Source organism: Siphateles boraxobius, unplaced genomic scaffold, assembly GCF_051911475.1.
Source record: "Siphateles boraxobius isolate OS27281-9 unplaced genomic scaffold, OSU_SipBor_1 9, whole genome shotgun sequence".
Lineage (NCBI taxonomy): Eukaryota > Metazoa > Chordata > Actinopteri > Cypriniformes > Leuciscidae > Siphateles > Siphateles boraxobius.
In genome coordinates, this window is record NW_027509219.1 from 12,790,479 (window position 1) to 12,809,720 (window position 19,242).

The 19,242-nt window shown below is 37.3% G+C and overlaps 1 protein-coding gene and 3 long non-coding RNA genes across 4 annotated transcripts; 2 read left to right on the forward strand and 2 right to left on the reverse strand.

Moving 5' to 3' along the window:
- Positions 1-811: 811 nt before the first annotated feature.
- On the reverse strand, positions 812-2,642 carry LOC143732884 (serine/threonine-protein kinase pim-3-like). Its single transcript, XM_077224340.1, has 4 exons — positions 2,548-2,642; positions 1,942-2,323; positions 1,662-1,841; positions 812-940 (listed from the first exon to the last, which is right to left on the reverse strand). Exons 2-4 carry the CDS (start codon positions 2,276-2,278, stop codon positions 891-893), a joined length of 567 nt encoding a protein of 188 aa, XP_077080455.1. The 5' UTR covers positions 2,279-2,323; positions 2,548-2,642; the 3' UTR covers positions 812-890.
- On the forward strand, positions 867-4,726 carry LOC143732885 (uncharacterized). The gene is made up of 4 exons (XR_013201193.1): positions 867-928; positions 1,728-1,820; positions 2,036-2,356; positions 4,059-4,726. It is a non-coding gene; the product is annotated as an uncharacterized LOC143732885 (long non-coding RNA).
- Positions 4,727-15,669: 10,943 nt separating this feature from the next.
- LOC143732003 (uncharacterized) lies at positions 15,670-17,112 on the reverse strand. The gene is made up of 3 exons (XR_013201036.1): positions 17,042-17,112; positions 16,762-16,941; positions 15,670-16,040 (listed from the first exon to the last, which is right to left on the reverse strand). It is a non-coding gene; the product is annotated as an uncharacterized LOC143732003 (long non-coding RNA).
- LOC143732004 (uncharacterized) lies at positions 15,904-19,239 on the forward strand. The gene is made up of 4 exons (XR_013201037.1): positions 15,904-16,028; positions 16,828-16,920; positions 17,136-17,456; positions 19,156-19,239. It is a non-coding gene; the product is annotated as an uncharacterized LOC143732004 (long non-coding RNA).
- Positions 19,240-19,242: the final 3 nt, after the last annotated feature.

The window sequence follows — 19,242 nt, forward strand, 5'->3', positions numbered from 1 at the left end:
TAGATAATCAGTGATTTGCAGCACCATTCATTTCTCTGCAACCTTTGAGACTATTGGTAAAATACTAATAGGTCTGTAATTACTAACAGCATGAGAATCTGCACTTTTAGATATAGGCACTACAGCAGATGATGACTTCCAAGCACACGGGAACGTCCCATGAGAAAGTGAAAAGTTGATCATTTTGGTGATGGTTTTAACTAGTGACTCATTGAGCTCTTTAAGCATTACTACATCAATACCAAATATATCCTTTGCTCTGGATGGTTTATGAGATGTAAATGGTCTAAAAATGTCCAATTCATTGACTGCTTTTAAAGGCTTGTTCCACTGTATTAGCTAGACAAACTTTTGTATAACTAATGTATAAAAATGAATATAAAAAAAGTTTCAAATTTCATAACTACTGTTTGAAGAGTGAGGACGATAAATTACAATTAATACAAAGATTCAGAGTCTGAATTTCAAACCAATACATTCCAAATCCAAACAATTTGACCAAGCGATTTCATTAGACTGGAAACCAGTTTTCTCATAGATCATAACTTGTTTGATCATAACTCCTCTTAGAACAAACTCTATCTTTCTTATAGAGTTTAAAAGCAGGCACTTCTAATGCTGCTGACGGGGAGTTTACATGAAGCCATGTCTCGGATAAACAAAAAAATCTAAATTAGAGTTCAGTAAAATATGATGAATTTGATCACTTTTTGATATAATACTTTGTGTTCAAATGATCACCTAAGAGACCCTTTGGCTTAACTTTAGGATCCCAAATTGTTCTTGATTGATTTCCAGTCCGAAAGATCCCCCATGATGCCAGGCTCTGAGCTCTCTGGAGTGGCGGCTTGACTTCCCTGTCGAGTTGAAGTTGGATTTCGGGCTTCGGGTCACGTCACGAGCTCAAGACCTCCACCAAGGACAGCAAGTATGTTATTTCCTATCCAAAACAAAGATTATATGAACATGTCAACTCATAAATGTCTTACAGCAGAATTGAATTCTGTTTGCATCACAGATTCTGTTATTTTTCTGTTTATTATCATAAAGCTGCTTCAAAACAATCTGTATCGTATAAAACACTATATAAATGAAGGTGACTAGACTATGACAACAACATTAAAATGAACTCTGTTCAATACACAAATTTGAAAATAGATAAATGATAATAACAAATGATTATAATCCTACTCTGTCCATCTGTTACACTTCCTCACACCTGAAATCACTGATCGAGTGAATCTCCTGAACTTCTCCAATCTACAAGAAGATCATTTCTAATCCATTCATGTTGTAACATCTGCTCTAACGTCGGTCGTTTAGTTGGATCCTTTGTTAGGCACTGGCTAATCAGATCACTGCATTCTGTACCAATATTAATAAGAAGAGAGCTGGTTAGTCATGACCATGTGACATCTAAACATGATTCATTTAAGGTAAAATGTTCGTTATCTTTACTTTAAAGGTGAAGTATGCAGTTTCTGTGACAAAAAGAGCATATTTTCAAAAGACTTTGCGTGCTTCACGCCTTTTTCCAACTCAAACATCACAAATGCAACTGGTTAAAAAAAAATCTTACATAGAGTACTTCACCTTTAACTGTCTCTGTACAGAGCCTTTGCTTTATGTGTGCGTTTAACAAAGATATCAATATTATTCACCTTTGGATAAGTTGGCGTTCCTAAATGTAACTTTGGCTTGTGTGATTTCCATTCTATTGCCAAAAGGAGAACATGCGTTCACCATCTCATATAACAACACTCCTAGAGCCCAGACGTTTGTTGGGACGGCGTGGAACCTCGTATCTGTGAAGACTTCAGGTGGGCAGTAAGTCATTAATCCTGTAAGAAAGACATTCGCGCATTGTTGAGCTTTCTTATTTAAAGTGTCAAATAATCAGTAAGTCACACATTCAGGTTTCCACACTGCCAAAATGCTCACCAAGGTATATTCTGCTCTCGTAGCCGTCACTACTAAGTAGCTGACCGCAGCCAAAGTCTATCAGCTTGAGCTCTAACGTGTTTTTCTTCATCAGGAAGTTTTCCGCATGAATGTCATTATGAAAAACGCCATGTTCGATGCAGTGTTGTACTGCCAGCACAGCCCGTCTCATGATGACCCGTGCCGTTGGTTCATCCAGTTCAGGGTTACGGATGATGAAGTCCAGCAAGCTCTCGCAGGGTTCGGGGTACTCCATGACGAGAGTGAACTTTCGAGGGTGTTCAAACCACTCGTAGAGCTGTATGACGTAGGGGCTTCTGGGTTCTTGCCTCATCATTAGAAGCAGCGCCACTTCTGTTACGAGAGGTTCGGGATGCCCAGGCTAGAGAAAAGTAGCAGACAGAAGATTAGCTGGGTACAAATCTCATTTTTGAATGTACTTTTCTTTGATCTTTGTAGATACAGAGCCTTTTCAGCTCAAAGTTATTTGTTGCTTCTAGGCTTATTTGTCGATAACATTAACAGCTAATGCTTCCTACAGGTGTATTGACTACAGTAATCAGCACTTAAACAACTAAATACACATTCAGGTTTTAAACAACTTACAATATCAAGATAACGATTGTTGTCAATCTTGCTGATCTGCTTGATGGCAACCTGCAAAAAAAAACAAAAAAAATGTTTCAATAACAGTAACAGTATTCAGGCACCTGACCTTGCACTAGGTATTAAACCATCTGTAAATTGTTTTAAATATGTATTTGTTTCAAAATGTTTGTACAGTTGGGTAATATTTACCTTTTTGCCATCAAATTTCCGTGTTCCCTCGTACACCCTGCCGAATCCTCCGGATCCAATCATCTTTCCTACGTTGAAGAAAGACGCAAAGGACTCTGAAAAACAGAAACAATATGATAAATATATGAGCTTGCTGGATCCTTTGAATTAATAATAAAAGGTTACACTTTATTTTAAGGTGAAGTACTTACATTGTACTTACTCAGATAAGAACTGGGTAATATTGATTAACTACATGTACTTACTATAGAGATACGGTTGGTTACTTGTAATTATTTATAATTTACTGTTATCCCTATAGTAAGTACAGTAGATGTACTAACGTGTAACTACGTCACCTTACAATAAAGTGTTACCGGTAGCACTTTATCTTACAGTCCTGTTTCCCATGTGCATACTATGTACTTATTACAGTTATTACAATAACTGGGTAATAACTAGGTACTAACCCTGAACCTTGACCTAAACCTAGGGAGAATAATATTATTATTCTCAGAAAACAAGCCTTAAGATATTTTTAGTGGAAAACAAGACGACAATACTGTTTAAAATAATGTTCAAGAAATAATGACTGTGTATTTACCATTATTTGGCTTGACGGCTGAGTGATCTGGATCAGGCTCTGGGTCCAGATCTGGTGGAGGGACGAAAGGCTCCACAACATCCACAGCACTACTGTGGCAACAGCAGCCGAAATGATGTTTCATAGCCTTCCACACGCTCACGAGGAAAGTACAAATTCCTCTCCTCTTCCTACATTCTGTAGGTTTTTTTGAAAAGAAGAAAAACAATTGAAAAGACAACTATTAGAAACATCTCTGACCTCAAACTAAACAATGACACACTTACACATTTTACTGTTCCATTCTTATTTGTAATGTTACAAAATCAAGTAAAGCAAATATTATACGAAGGCCGTGCTTCTACTTCATGCCTGCATAAATGTCCCAAAGTCTTATTTCACAATAATGCGTATTAACGTCCAGTTTTTTTCAATGTTTCAAAAATGTTTTTTTCTTGGTTATACAGATGTTAAGGGAACAGTCTGTTTTATAATTTTGCAAACATTATGGGAACGTTACTTTTGAATGTTCTGAAAAATATGTTTTTTGAAAAACAAACGTCCAACTAAAATATTTTGGAAAAACTTTCGGTAAGAAAATTTCAGCTAAATTATGCTGAGCAACGGTAAATATGACTAGACCATAACCTGTTAAAAACTTGAAGCAGTCTTATGCACAAAATAGCAAAATCTCTATCAGAGCACTTTACACCCCTCAGCCTTATTTCAATCTCACCTGTTGAGCTCTTGTTCGCAGGAGACACCTCCACGGCACCCTGAGCTGTTAGGCCATTGGAAGTCACTGTTGGCTCCACAGGAACTTGACCTGGCAGCGGAGAACACATCATCTCTTGGAGGCTGTCGGACCTGGACAACCTCCAGTCGCCACAACTGTCCTGTTCACCTGGGCCGTCCGATCCGTCGCCACTCCACCTCCACTCAACGATGTACGTCCCTCTGCTGCTGAGACTCAACTCTCCACATGACCGCCTGGACGCACATCCATCATCTGGGCTCTGCTGGCTGCCGTTCTGCCTCTTCCTCGTCCTGTGATCCTGACCTGTGAACACAGAACCAGAAAACTCAGAAGACAGAGGAGCTAAATCATCAGAACTGAGACTCCAAACCTCCAGACCAGCCGTCTGAGTGGAAGCAGCTCTCCTGGATCTGGAGCGGCCTGAGGCTGGAATATTTCAGACATCACATAGTTAGTTATGTTTTAATAATAATCAATGATCAATGTCAGTGGTCAATTACAAATTGTTACAATAGTTACTCAAATTGAAAGGTTTATTGCACATTCAAGGAATCAAATACATGTGATCACTTAGTTAGCTGGGAAAATTGGCGGATCAAATGGTTATCATAACATACCATAAACAAATGAAAAACTAGAACAATCACCTCCTTTTTCACCCATGTGAGCCATCAACGTCCTCCTCCAAACCTGCAATAGAAACAATACAAAATACAACACACAAAAAATAATACAAACCCTCCTCAGAAATACTACCAAAAGAAATCAAATAAATAAAAAAATAAACAAATAAATAAAACAAAAATAATAAAATTAAATACAAAATTAAATTAAACTACAAACTCCTAGTTTAACTCCCAGATAATAACAATTAACAGTTAGATAAAAGCTTCCTCAGAAATAATATGAAAATGAAAAGAAAAAAGGAAAGGATATATCCTCCGATCTACTCCTTGTAGAATATAATAAGTTTTCTCTCAGGAATCCTCCAAATAGCTTCAAAATCACAAGATCTGCGCAGAAAATACTCGGCAAAAATCTCTGAATTCGCCTCGTCTCTCAAACAACAGATAGCGATGTTTGAGTGTACAAACAAAAAAATCATATCACGCGTCTCTATAGCAACTAAAATTCGAATCATCATCGCACCAGACCTGAAGTCGGCATCGATTGATCTACTTATATACTTGCAAAACACCCCGATGTACATGCGAAAATGTCATCAAAACTAATAAAACTGTCTGGACATAAATACAAAAGATGAAGTGCATGCTGATGATGACTAGTGACTTTTTATGTCCGCGCTTCTGAAAGGCTTGTGTGTGTGAGAGTCGTGTGCGGCCTAGAGATTGTGCTTTCCGCATCCCGTGAGACTGCCTTTATGTCGAAGTAGTATTAATAGTGTGGAAGATTGTTTCAGCCACAAAATACAATACAATTAAAACAGGCATCCTTGTCTGTCAATCATACCTTACGAAAAATAATTTTAGTCAAGTGTTCTATTAGTATACGTTGTTTAAACTAAAAATAAGAAAGTATACTTTCAGTCTAGATTTTATATACTTCTCAGAAATATACTTAAAATTACACTTAAAATTACACTTAAGTGTACTTGACTTATACTGAGAGAAAAGTCCAATTAAATTAAATTATTTGGCCTGTACTTGTACTTTTGATCGAGATATACTTAAAGTATAATTAAGTATTCAAAGTATACTTGGCTTGTAGTTGTGTTAACTCTTTTGATCGAGTAGCCTATTAAATATACTTTTTTTACATAGTTTTTCATATACAGACTTATGAAACTCAGATTGTTTGAAAATATTGATTAGAATATTGATATAAAACGGATATGTTTCTAATTCTGTGTATCTGAATTTTTGTGTAGGCTAGTCCAATGTTAGTGTACATAGGAATTTACTTTAATTCTACTTTACCGTGTTTTCACTGTTATACGGCAGGGGCGCTGTGATACATCTAGTACAGAATCTCCTGATCAAAACACAGGAGAAGAAGAAGCTGAAGCAAGTGATAGAAGATTACTCAAAAAATAAATAAATAGAAGATTACTCACTCAAATGTAAAATAACGTGATCATCAAACATTAAACAGCGTGTAAGTCAAAACTGCTTAATGTTACCAAATGAAATGAAGCATAACCCATGAAGAGAAAACGACTGTGAAGCTTTGAGGGTGTTGGATCTCGATCTACTCCATCTGTGTTTCAATTTTATCATCGTTCTGAATCTGATCAAGGCGTAAGTTAGTCTTTGACAACAATGCGGTTTTTCACCTTTTTTTGTTTTAAATGTTGCCTTCCTTTATGAAACTTACCGACATTTAAGTGTTGATAAAAAGGGATGCATGAAGCTAATAAAATGTTTTTAAAATGTAAGTACAGTCAAAGGTATTTTTCAAGTATAAAAAAACATTTTGAACATAGAAGTATACGGCAAATGCAAAAATAATATATAAATAGTAAACTAGTAAGTTTTCTTTAAGTGAACATAACATTATACTTAAAGTATACTTGCAGTATAACTACTAAACTTCAGTGTGTACTTTCATGAAAAAAAAATGTACTACCAGTACTTGTATTAAAATATTAAACTACTACTTATAAGTTCACTTGTAGTACAGATGCATTACAAATGAGATCTTTTACTTAAAGTTTACTATTACACTTATAGTACACTTAAATGTATACTTTTATATACTATAAGTGGACCAATTTAGTCCCAAGCAGTATTGAAATAGTACACTTACAAGTTTACTTCAGGTACACATTGATATTAGTATACTTACTACATAAAGTAAACTTAAAAATATATTTGAACATTACTCAAAAATATATTTGAACATTACTCAAGTATACTTCATAAAATGAACTTGAAGTATACTTCTTTTTCGTAAGGGATTTCAGGGCAGTTATGTTCATATGCGAAACTGGAATCCGAGAGCGCCATAGAAGTTATGAAATTATTATCTGTCAACCGTAAACATAACCAAATGTCCTAAAAGAAATAAGAATGCAAGACATCGGTAAAGCTTTTTCCTCGCTGGATGGAGCTGAGAGCGCTTGAAAACGGATGCAGAGCTCGCTTAGCTTGACAGGTCGGCTAAATGTCGTTGTCACAAAGAAGTTAAAATTCAGTGTCTAAATCTGGCAAAAGTTCAAAAACAGTGCGTACCTTTTCCTGGGAGTCTCACTGGCCACGTACAAACTGCAGTTAAAGGGATAGTTCGCCCTAAAATGAGCATCAAGCATCATTTACTCACCCTGGTATTGTTTTAATGCTGTATGCCCTTTTTTTTTTCTTTTTTTTTTGGAAGCACAAAAAGATAAAAAAGGTCCTTCTTGTCCATATAATGGCAGTGAATCAACCAGCATCAAGCTCTGTCAGCTGTGCCAATCAGACACAATTATTCATTATATTTAAAAAATAGTCCAGCAAACCTCCTGTTTAGTGTCCCGGAACATGAGTTGCCCTGATGGATGAAAGCTGTGTGTTGCACCTCACAATCAGCTATTTTATTACTGATGCAATTGAAGGAACATGTGCCTCTCTGCCGGTTGATATAAGAAACCACTGTAGAATTGTCTGTTTTCACTAAAACATGCTGTCAACAATATTTTACTGCAACATTTTAAACGTGGCTGCAATGACTTTTCAGAGCTTCCGTCTATGGAAATCCTATCAGTGAATAAAAACAAGCTTTTCTCATTAAAAGCTCCAGAAGTCTTGGAATATACAGTATATATGGCTATATAATACATATGTGTCACCTATACCTTTTTGGAGCTTTACAGACATGGTGACTATATGAAAATGCATTGTATGGAAAAGAGCTGCGTAACGATTCTCCACAATTGCCCTCCCAAAACTGTAAAAATAGTGGTAGACCTATATGACTTTAGAGTAAATTTGGAGTAAATAATGATGATAGAATTTGTTTTTGAGTAACTCTTCCAATAAGCTTCAAGATTGAACTAAAATTTTCTAATAATACAATAATAGGTTCTTTCACCTAAATAACCAGTGATGATGTCATGCACCAAAAATTGTTGTATTATTATTTTTCAACAGGCTCTAGTCTCATTTATTGTAGGGTTATGTTTTAAACGGTCTACAGTGCATTGAAGTTTGCAGCAAGTAGATTGAGATTTTATTTCAGGAAACAAAAATAGGTCTTTGCCTTTCATTTAAAAACAACAACAACAACAACCGTATACGAGTTTGGAACAACATGAGGCTTAGTAAATAATGATGATAGATTTTTTTTTTTTTTTTGATTTTTAGATTTTGTGTTTGGGTAACTAAACCTTCAATTTTAAAGATTTGAAAACTGAATCTTTAAAATAATACAAGAAATGAAATGAAAACAGAGGCTGACATTTTTTTTATATATATATAAAAAACCATGGAGATGGTTTTGATGCACCTAATTTTTCTATTCTTTGAAAGCATTTCTTTGAAGTTCAAGTTCATTTTATTTATATAGCACATTTTATAGCACACACTGACTGACCAAAGTGCTTTACAGAACTACAAAATTAGAAGACACCAGCACCATGAGTAGTAGCACATCATAGAACAGTACAAAAAGGTTAAGAACAGCTTAAAACTGTAGACGTCCAAGCAGTCTCAGAGATTATCAGTAATAGAAAATAAAAACAGAAAAGACAGTAACAGGTTTAATACTAGTATCATACTCAAAGGAGAGAAATATAAAAATAGACAGAAAGGAATATATAAGTATATATATATCTACCCATACGCACACGTACACACATACATATGTGCATATACATACACACACACACACACACATACATACACACACATATGTACACATATGCACATATATATACATGTACATGCACCTTATTTATAGGCCAAAGAGAACAAGTGCGTTTTTAAAATTGACTTAAAGGAATTCACAGTAGGGGCTATCCGAAACGTCCAAGGGCAAATTGTTCCATAGCCGAGGCCCAACCACAGAAAAAGCTCGATTCCCTCTACGTTTAAGTCTGCATTGAGGGACTTGTAACAGATTTTTTTCACCTGATCTCAGACTTCTTGACGGCGTGTAAGGTTGTAACAGTTCAGTTAGATAGCTAGGCGCTTGGTTGCATAGGGCTTTGTACACAAATAACAGGATTTTAAACTCGATTCTGAGATTAATGGGCAGCCAGTGAAGAGACCTCAGAATTGGGGTGATGTGGTCACTTTTCCGACTATTTGTGAGGAATCTTGCGGCGGCATTTTGCACCAGTTGAAGACGAGCAGTTTGCGTTTTCGAGATACCGCAGTAGAGTGAATTGTAGTAATCTACACGTGTGGTGATGAAAGCATGAACAGCCATCTCAAGGGTTTTGTGATTAAGAAAAGGTTTGACTTTTGACAACAGCCGCAGGTGATAAAAACTAGAGCTTATTACAGAAGAGATTTGCTTGTCAAAATTTAAAGACTCACCCAGACAAACGCCCAAGTTCCGCACACTTGCAGAACTAAATGCCGCTAGTCTGCCTAGATCAAAGGAAGCAGCCTGGGGATTACCAGTTGACCCGAAAACAATGATCTCTGTTTTGTTTTCATTTAAAAACAAAAAATTTTGGTCCAACCAAACTTTTACTTCATCCAGACAACCTAACAATGATGAAAGGGTAGAGGGATCATTTCTCTTGATTGGAACATACAATTGGGTGTCGTCTGCATAACAGTGAAAACATACCCCATGCCTTCTTAGAATGGTGCCCAGTGGTAAGATGTAGAGGGAAAAGAGAGAAGGCGCTAAAATAGAACCTTGAGGAAGGCCACAGGTTAGATGCGCAACAGAGGAAGAGCAATTTCCTAGCTTGACTCTGAAAGTACGACCCGAGAGATAAGATTGGAACCACTGGAGGACGACACCTTTTAGCCCCACATCATATTCTAGTTTGGATAACAGGATAGAGTGGTCGATAGTATCAAAAGCTGCCGACAGATCAAGAAGGACAAGAGCCACAGAGTCACCAGTGTCAGTGGAGCGATAGATGTCATTTAACACTCTCAGCAGAGCAGATTCAGTACTGTGAGCAGACTTAAAACCAGATTGAAATTTTTCAGAGATATCATTGCGTTTTAGAAAGAGCTGGAGTTGGTCAAGAACAACTTTTTCCAACACCTTAGTGACAAAAGGCAAAACAGAGATAGGACGGAAATTATTTAACACAGTAGTATCCAGTGAAGGCTTCTTGAGCAAAGGAGTGACAGTGGCCTCCTTGAGGGCAGCAGGGATAGAACCGGTAAGGAGGCATTTATTAACAAAGGATACCAATCCTGCTCCTACTGTATCGATAATCAATTTAAGAAACTTAGGAGAGATGATGTCTAGAGAGCAGTACAAAGGTTTTATCTTTGTGATAATTTCTTTGAGGAGATTCAGAGTGATTGGCTCGAAAGCATCCCAGGTAACAGGGTTCATCAACTGACTAATTGCAGAGCGGCTGGCATTGCATCTCAAGTTAGATATTTTGTCAGTAAAAAATCTCAAGAAACGTTCACATAGCTCATCCGAAACATCATTCCATACATTTACCGGAGGATTTAAAACCAAGTTTATAACAGAAAATAAAACCTTTGGTCTAGAGTGGTTAGCCATAATCATGTTAGAGAAGTGCGCAGCTTTTGCCGTCTTTACAGCATTTTGATAGGTTGACAGACTGTCTTTAAATAACTGAAGTGAAATATGTAGCTTGTCCTTCTTCCATTTGCGCTCAGCCTTTCTGCTAGCTTGTCTTATTCGCCGAATATCCAAGTTGAGCCATGGTTCAGATTTCGGTTTAGGTTTGAAGGGCTTAAGCGGAGCAGTTTCATTTAAGGCATTTAACCAAGTGGAGTATAGCAGACCGAGATGTTAGTCAGCATCTTGTTCCAATAGTGGAGAGTTCAGCAGCAAGTGTGTGGAGGAATTCATAAAATGCTCGTTAAAATTTAAGTCAAAAAGAGGAGAGTATGATCTAGATAGTCTTACATCTTCACTGGTGGTTTGAGCAATGCAAGGAAGAGATGTAGAAAATAAAATTGGCTTATGATCCGAAAGCATAAAATCAGATATTACAACCTCACTAATCACCATCGACCATCCCATATGAAAGCACAAGGTCCAATGTGTGACCCTTCATGTGAGTGGAATCATTTATCCACTGGACTAGGTTAAAAGATTATTATAATATTACCAATGAGTTCTGTAAATTGCTGAATGAAGTCCTTGAGTGAATGTGGCGGACGGTAAATCACCCCTAATAAAATAGGGCCATTCCAGTCTAAGTGAAGTAGTTGCGCTTCAAAGCTTGAAAAAGCACTGACAGGAACCGGCCGGCATCGCACAGAAAATGAGTCTTTAAAAATAGTCACGATCCGGCCCCCTCGTCTTTCGGACGGGGGGTGTTGAAAAACGAACAGTCATTAGGAACTAGTTCAGAAAAAGGGGTTAGGTCACCAACCGTAGTCCAGGATTCAGTGATGAACATGAAATCCAAACAGTGAGAGGAAAAGAAGTCGTTGAGCAGGAAGGTTTTATTGAACAAGGATCTGGCGTTGATCAGTGCCATTTTGGGAGGATGAATCACATCGGGGAAAGCTCCGCCTTTCTTCAAAGAACGTAGATTACCGGGATTCACACCGTTTTGCTGATGACAGCTGCCAACCCGAGGTAAGCCAACCAAATGGACAGGCGAAGATCGCAGGGGAGTGATAGATAGGAGCCACCGATGAGCCAGCGCTCGCGATCGCCGGGCAACGAAATCGCCGTCCGACATATGATTTGCATCGACCCAGAGTCTTTCAGTAGCTTTCAATCTGATGGTGCGTCCACCCCGACTCCCGCGTTTCCTTCTGCGTTTCCTTTGTAAAATGATAGGCGGCCACTGGCGAATACATTCCAATGTATGCGTAGTGGTGTTTCTGTGTGATTGATTAAAAGCGTGCACTACATCCTGCTTATAAAAGTCCATAAAAGAGGTGCGAATGTTCAAGAGAGACTGTCGGTCATAGACCAGACGTGTGCAGCAATTAGAGGCCCAGATAGACATCCATAAAAATATCCAAAACAATAAGTACAAGAGAGACCGACGGCCAGCCGAACACACAGGCGCCATCTTGAATCCCTGTATCATTGAAGTAGAGGTCTGCGCGGGACACAATTTTCAGACCCGCTCCCGCCCGCTTCCGCAGTGTTCAGTCCCGCTCCCGCCCGCTCCCGCAAAGATTTGTCATTTTTAGTACCGCTCCCGCCCGCATCTGTGATATAATGTCCCGCTCCCGCCCGCACTTTCTGTCTGACGAAAGGTCTTGGGGAAAAAAATGCGTGCACACAAAATTCCTTACCAATACTTGGTAACATATTTATTGGTCCCATATTACGAACAGCATAATATTCACAACTGTACTTTATCTGAAGCACTAGAGGCGCTCTGTTCCTCGTCCATGCTGTCTATTTTGAACTTGAACTAGCTTTCGAATTCGAACTCGGAGCAGCGGGAAAGGAATTGTCTCTAAACAAGTGTGCGTGAGATTGTGCCCCGCCCTACCCGACAACATTCACAAGTTTAGGCTGCTTAAAACGTTTTTATTGCTGCCAATCAGAATCTCCCTCACAACTACAAATTATGTACGCTACTTAAAACATTTATATATTTTACTTTACACTCATATTTAATTTGCGGGAGTGCAGCGTATCATCCCTCCCGCCCGCACCCGCAAGTGCACCTCATCATCCCGCCCGCTCCCGCAATGACCTTTAAAAATTTGTCCCGCGCCGCACTGTTTTGCGTCGGGACCCGCGGGTCCCGCGGGACTCCCGCGGGAGTGCAGACCTCTACATTGAAGGGATCATGTCATAATACTTTTTTATAATACCGCTAAGATCCACTTAAAATGTTTGTCAAGATTGTTTTTTAGCTGAATGATGACATCACTGTTTTGTGCAAAGCTGCTTTACAGCTGATTTGAACTCATTACATAATTGATGAACTTTACAAAATTACTGAATCAACTATGAACTGACTGCAGCTGAATAATGACACAACTGTCTTTAGAGCTGAATCTTAGAGAACTGAATTGTGTTTGCATCATTGAACATTATCTTCCAGTTAATATGTAAAGCTGCTTTGAAACAATCTTGTATAAAGTGCTATATAAATAAAGATGATTGTCTTCACTTTTAAAAACAAATTTTGCTTTTATTTTATTGTATTTCTGTACGTTTTTATATTAGCAAGACATAGCTGCTTTATACAAAGAGACCAATGACATACTGTATATATATACCTGTGTATATATATATATATATATATATATATATATATACACACACATAAGTACAAATAAAGGGGAGAAAAAACAGCAAAATATATGGATGTTTATATATAGAAGTGTTAAATCATACTACTAAGCAAAAATTGCTTTTAAAACAAAGCAAATATGGCTGTGCTGACGTCTTGCAGTCTCTCATGTTTACTTTATTTCACTTGTTTACAGGGGCAGTGCACATTAATAAACATAGATACAGAATTAGCCAAAAAGACCATTTTCATTTGTAGACCCTTGACAGAATGTAAAAAGTCACCCTAAAAACAAAGCATCTTACATTAATAATACAAAACAACAAAACAATCACATTATCAAATTGCAAAATACAAGTACACGATTCCACGCGGAAATCATGCAAAAATACACTAACAGAAAATTTTGTCAAAACATATTGTGCTACATAAGAGGTAAAAAAAAAAAGTAGTGACAGGAAAAAGCAAATAACTCAGAACCATTATTACAAAGATGCTAAAATCAGAATATTAAGATACTAATGTTGACAGTGCTGACTAGTAAGTAACCATTTTTTTAGATGAATCTTAAAAGAACCAAATGTATATCCAGTCTTCTAATTATTGATGGGATGGAGTTCCATATTCCCTTGTGGCTTTGACTGAAAATACAGACTGACTAAATTGACTTTTTCTGAGAGGAATAATACAGTCCCTCTTTCTCCAGCCCTTGTGGACCGATGTGCAGTTGTTCTAACATTAACATACAGTTTTAACAGCGACGACAGGCTATGTATAATCTTAAACATAAGACAAACATCTACATCAGATTATCCCAATTTAGCAAATTGTACTTTTTTAGTATTAAAAAATGATGAAAAAAAACTCTTTTTAATAAATAAAAATTTTTTGATTGTTTATACAGAGAGTCCAGTGTTTTTAGAGTAGTTGTACTCGCTTGTGACCGGGTTGTTAAGACAAAAAGTGATATGAGAGATACTAATGAAATACATACAACATAGCGGCCTCTGTTGACATATATCTAAATTTTGACAGACAGAATTTGACCCAGTTACAGACCTTTTTAACCTGAGCCTTAAAAGAAAGTCTGGAATCAAGATCAATTCAGATACAACTTGTAGCCTTTCCCCTGAAACAACAACATCTGGCACTACACTTGAACTATTTGTTTTGGTAAAAAAAACAAAAACAAAAAAAACACTGTTTTACAGATATTTAACTGTAAACCGCTTTGTTCTAGCCAAAATGTCACATTGACTAGGGATTGTGTAAGTTCATTTGCGACTTGTGACGCACTGCTTCCGTGTATATAAATAACGGTGCCTTCCGCATTCATTCGGTGTCGGGACAAACGGATGGAAGATCATTGATAACGTAAATAGCAATGGACCCAGAATAGACCCATAGGGAACACCTGTGGATATACATTAGGGAGCTGATTTATAATTCTGAACTCTGACATTCTTTGTGTGACCGGACAAATATGATTTGAATATGATAAGTCTCTGGAGAAAAATACTAATAATTTAGAAATAAGACTCCTGTGGTTTACAGTGTCAAAAGCCTTCGTGAGGTCAAGAAACACCGCCCGAAAACCCCACCTTTGTCTAAGAGAGACTTCACTTTTTCAGTGGAATAACAATTTGCCACCTAGTTGAAGTTTACTCTGAAGCCAAATTGCATTGGATGAACTAATAAAAATGAACTAGTATTTAGATAATCAGTGATTTGCAGCACCATTCATTTCTCTGCAACCTTTGAGACTATTGGTAAAATACTAATAGGTCTGTAATTACTAACAGCATGAGAATCTGCACTTTTAGATATAGGCACTACAGCAGATGATGACTTCCAAGCACACGGGAACGTCCCATGAGAAAGTGAACAGTTGATCATTTTGGTGATGGTTTTAACTAGTGACTCATTGAGCTCTTTAAGCATTACTACATCAATACCAAATATATCCTTTGCTCTGGATGGTTTATGAGATGGAAATGGTCTAAAAATGTCCAATTCATTGACTGCTTTTAAAGGCTTGTTCCACTGTATTAGCTAGACAAACTTTTGTATAACTAATGTATAAAAATGAATGTAAAAAAAGTTTCAAATTTCATAACTTCTGTTTGAAGAGTGAGGACGATAAATTACAATTAATACAAAGATTCAGAGTCTGAATTTCAAACCAATACATTCCAAATCCAAACAATTTGACCAAGCGATTTCATTAGACTGGAAACCAGTTTTCTCATAGATCATAACTTGTTTGATCATAACTCCTCTTAGAACAAACTCTATCTTTCTTATAGAGTTTAAAAGCAGGCACTTCTAATGCTGCTGACGGGGAGTTTACATGAAGCCATGTCTCGGATAAACAAAGAAAATCTAAATTAGAGTTCAGTAAAATATGATGAATTTGATCACTTTTTGATATAATACTTTGTGTTCAAATGATCACCTAAGAGACCCTTTGGCTTAACTTTAGGATCCCAAATTGTTCTTGATTGATTTCCAGTCCGAAAGATCCCCCATGATGCCAGGCTCTGAGCTCTCTGGAGTGGCGGCTTGACTTCCCTGTCGAGTTGAAGTTGGATTTCCGGCTTCGGGTCACGTCACGAGCTCAAGACCTCCACCAAGGACAGCAAGTATGTTATTTCCTATCCAAAACAAAGATTATATGAACATGTCAACTCATAAATGTCTTACAGCAGAATTGAATTCTGTTTGCATCACAGATTCTGTTATTTTTCTGTTTATTATCATAAAGCTGCTTCAAAACAATCTGTATCGTATAAAACACTATATAAATGAAGGTGACTAGACTATGACAACAACATTAAAATGAACTCTGTTCAATACACAAATTTGAAAATAGATAAATGATAATAACAAATGATTATAATCCTACTCTGTCCATCTGTTACACTTCCTCACACCTGAAATCACTGATCGAGTGAATCTCCTGAACTTCTCCAATCTACAAGAAGATCATTTCTAATCCATTCATGTTGTAACATCTGCTCTAACGTCGGCCGTTTAGTTGGATCCTTTGTTAGGCACTGGCTAATCAGATCACTGCATTCTGTACCAATATTAAGAAGAAGAGAGCTGGTTAGTCATGACCATGTGACATCTAAACATGATTCATTTAAGGTAAAATGTTCGTTATCTTTACTTTAAAGGTGAAGTATGCAGTTTCTGTGACAAAAAGAGCATATTTTCAAAAGACTTTGCGTGCTTCACGCCTTTTTCCAACTCAAACATCACAAATGCAACTGGTTAAAAAAAAATCTCACATAGAGTACTTCACCTTTAACTGTCTCTGTACAGAGCCTTTGCTTTATGTGTGCGTTTAACAAAGATATCAATGTTATTCACCTTTGGATAAGTTGGCGTTCCTAAATGTAACTTTGGCTTGTGTGATTTCCATTCTATTGCCAAAAGGAGAACATGCGTTCACCATCTCATATAACAACACTCCTAGAGCCCAGACGTTTGTTGGGACGGCGTGGAACCTCGTATCTGTGAAGACTTCAGGTGGGCAGTAAGTCATTAATCCTGTAAGAAAGACATTCGCGCATTGTTGAGCTTTCTTATTTAAAGTGTCAAATAATCAGTAAGTCACACATTCAGGTTTCCACACTGCCAAAATGCTCACCAAGGTATATTCTGCTCTCGTAGCCGTCACTACTAAGTAGCTGACCGCAGCCAAAGTCTATCAGCTTGAGCTCGAACGTGTTTTTCTTCATCAGGAAGTTTTCCGCATGAATGTCATTATGAAAAACGCCATGTTCGATGCAGTGTTGTACTGCCAGCACAGCCCGTCTCATGATGACCCGTGCCGTTGGTTCATCCAGTTCAGGGTTACGGATGATGAAGTCCAGCAAGCTCTCGCAGGGTTCGGGGTACTCCATGACGAGAGTGAACTTTCGAGGGTGTTCAAACCACTCGTAGAGCTGTATGACGTAGGGGCTTCTGGGTTCTTGCCTCATCATTAGAAGCAGCGCCACTTCTGTTACGAGAGGTTCGGGATGCCCAGGCTAGAGAAAAGTAGCAGACAGAAGATTAGCTGGGTACAAATCTCATTTTTGAATGTACTTTTCTTTGATCTTTGTAGATACAGAGCCTTTTCAGCTCAAAGTTATTTGTTGCTTCTAGGCTTATTTGTCGATAACATTAACAGCTAATGCTTCCTACAGGTGTATTGACTACAGTAATCAGCACTTAAACAACTAAATACACATTCAGGTTTTAAACAACTTACAATATCAAGATAACGATTGTTGTCAATCTTGCTGATCTGCTTGATGGCAACCTGCAAAAAAAAAAAAAAAAAATGTTTCAATAACAGTAACAGTATTCATGCACCTGACCTTGCACTAGGTATTAAACCATCTGTAAATTGTTTTAAATATTTATTTGTTTCAAAATGTTTGTACAGTTGGGTAATATTTACCTTTTTGCCATCAAATTTCCGTGTTCCCTCGTACACCCTGCCGAATCCTCCGGATCCAATCATCTTTCCTACGTTGAAGAAAGACGCAAAGGACTCTGAAAAACAGAAACAATATGATAAATATATGAGCTTGCTGGATCCTTTGAATTAATAATAAAAGGTTACACTTTATTTTAAGGTGAAGTACTTACATTGTACTTACTCAGATAAGAACTGGGTAATATTAATTAACTACATGTACTTACTATAGAGATACGGTTGGTTACTTGTAATTATTTATAATTTACTGTTATCCCTATAGTAAGTACAGTAGATGTACTAACGTGTAACTACGTCACCTTACAATAAAGTATTACCGGTAGCACTTTATCTTACAGTCCTGTTTCCCATGTGCATACTATGCACTTATTACAGTTATTACAATAACTGGGTAATAACTAGGTACTATCCCTGAACCTTCACCTAAACCTAGGGAGAATAATATTATTATTCTCAGAAAACAAGCCTTAAGATATTTTTAGTGGAAAACAAGACGACAATACTGTTTAAAATAATGTTCAAGAAATAATGACTGTGTATTTACCATTATTTGGCTTGACGGCTGAGTGATCTGGATCAGGCTCTGGGTCCAGATCTGGTGGAGGGACGAAAGGCTCCACAACATCCACAGCACTACTGTGGCAACAGCAGCCGAAATGATGTTTCATAGCCTTCCACACGCTCACGAGGAAAGTACAAATTCCTCTCCTCTTCCTACATTCTGTAGGTTTTTTTTAAAAGAAGAAAAACAATTGAAAAGACAACTATTAGAAACATCTCTGACCTCAAACTAAACAATGACACACTTACACATTTTACTGTTCCATTCTTATTTGTAATGTTACAAAATCAAGTAAAGCAAATATTATACGAAGGCCGTGCTTCTGCTTAATGCCTGCATAAATGTCCCAAAGTCTTATTTCACAATAATGCGTATTAACGTCCAGTTTATTTCAATGTTTCAAAAATGTTTTTTTCTTGGTTATACAGATGTTAAGGGAACAGTCTGTTTTATAATTTTGCAAACATGGGAACGTTACTTTTGAATGTTCTGAAAAATATGTTTTTTGAAAAACAAACGTCCAACTAAAATATTTTGGAAAAACTTTCGGTAAGAAAATTTCAGCTAAATTATGCTGAGCAACGGTAAATATGACTAGACCATAACCTGTTAAAAACTTGAAGCAGTCTTATGCACAAAATAGCAAAATCTCTATCAGAGCACTTTACACCCCTCAGCCTTATTTCAATCTCACCTGTTGAGCTCTTGTTCGCAGGAGACACCTCCACGGCACCCTGAGCTGTTAGGCCATTGGAAGTCACTGTTGGCTCCACAGGAACTTGACCTGGCAGCGGAGAACACA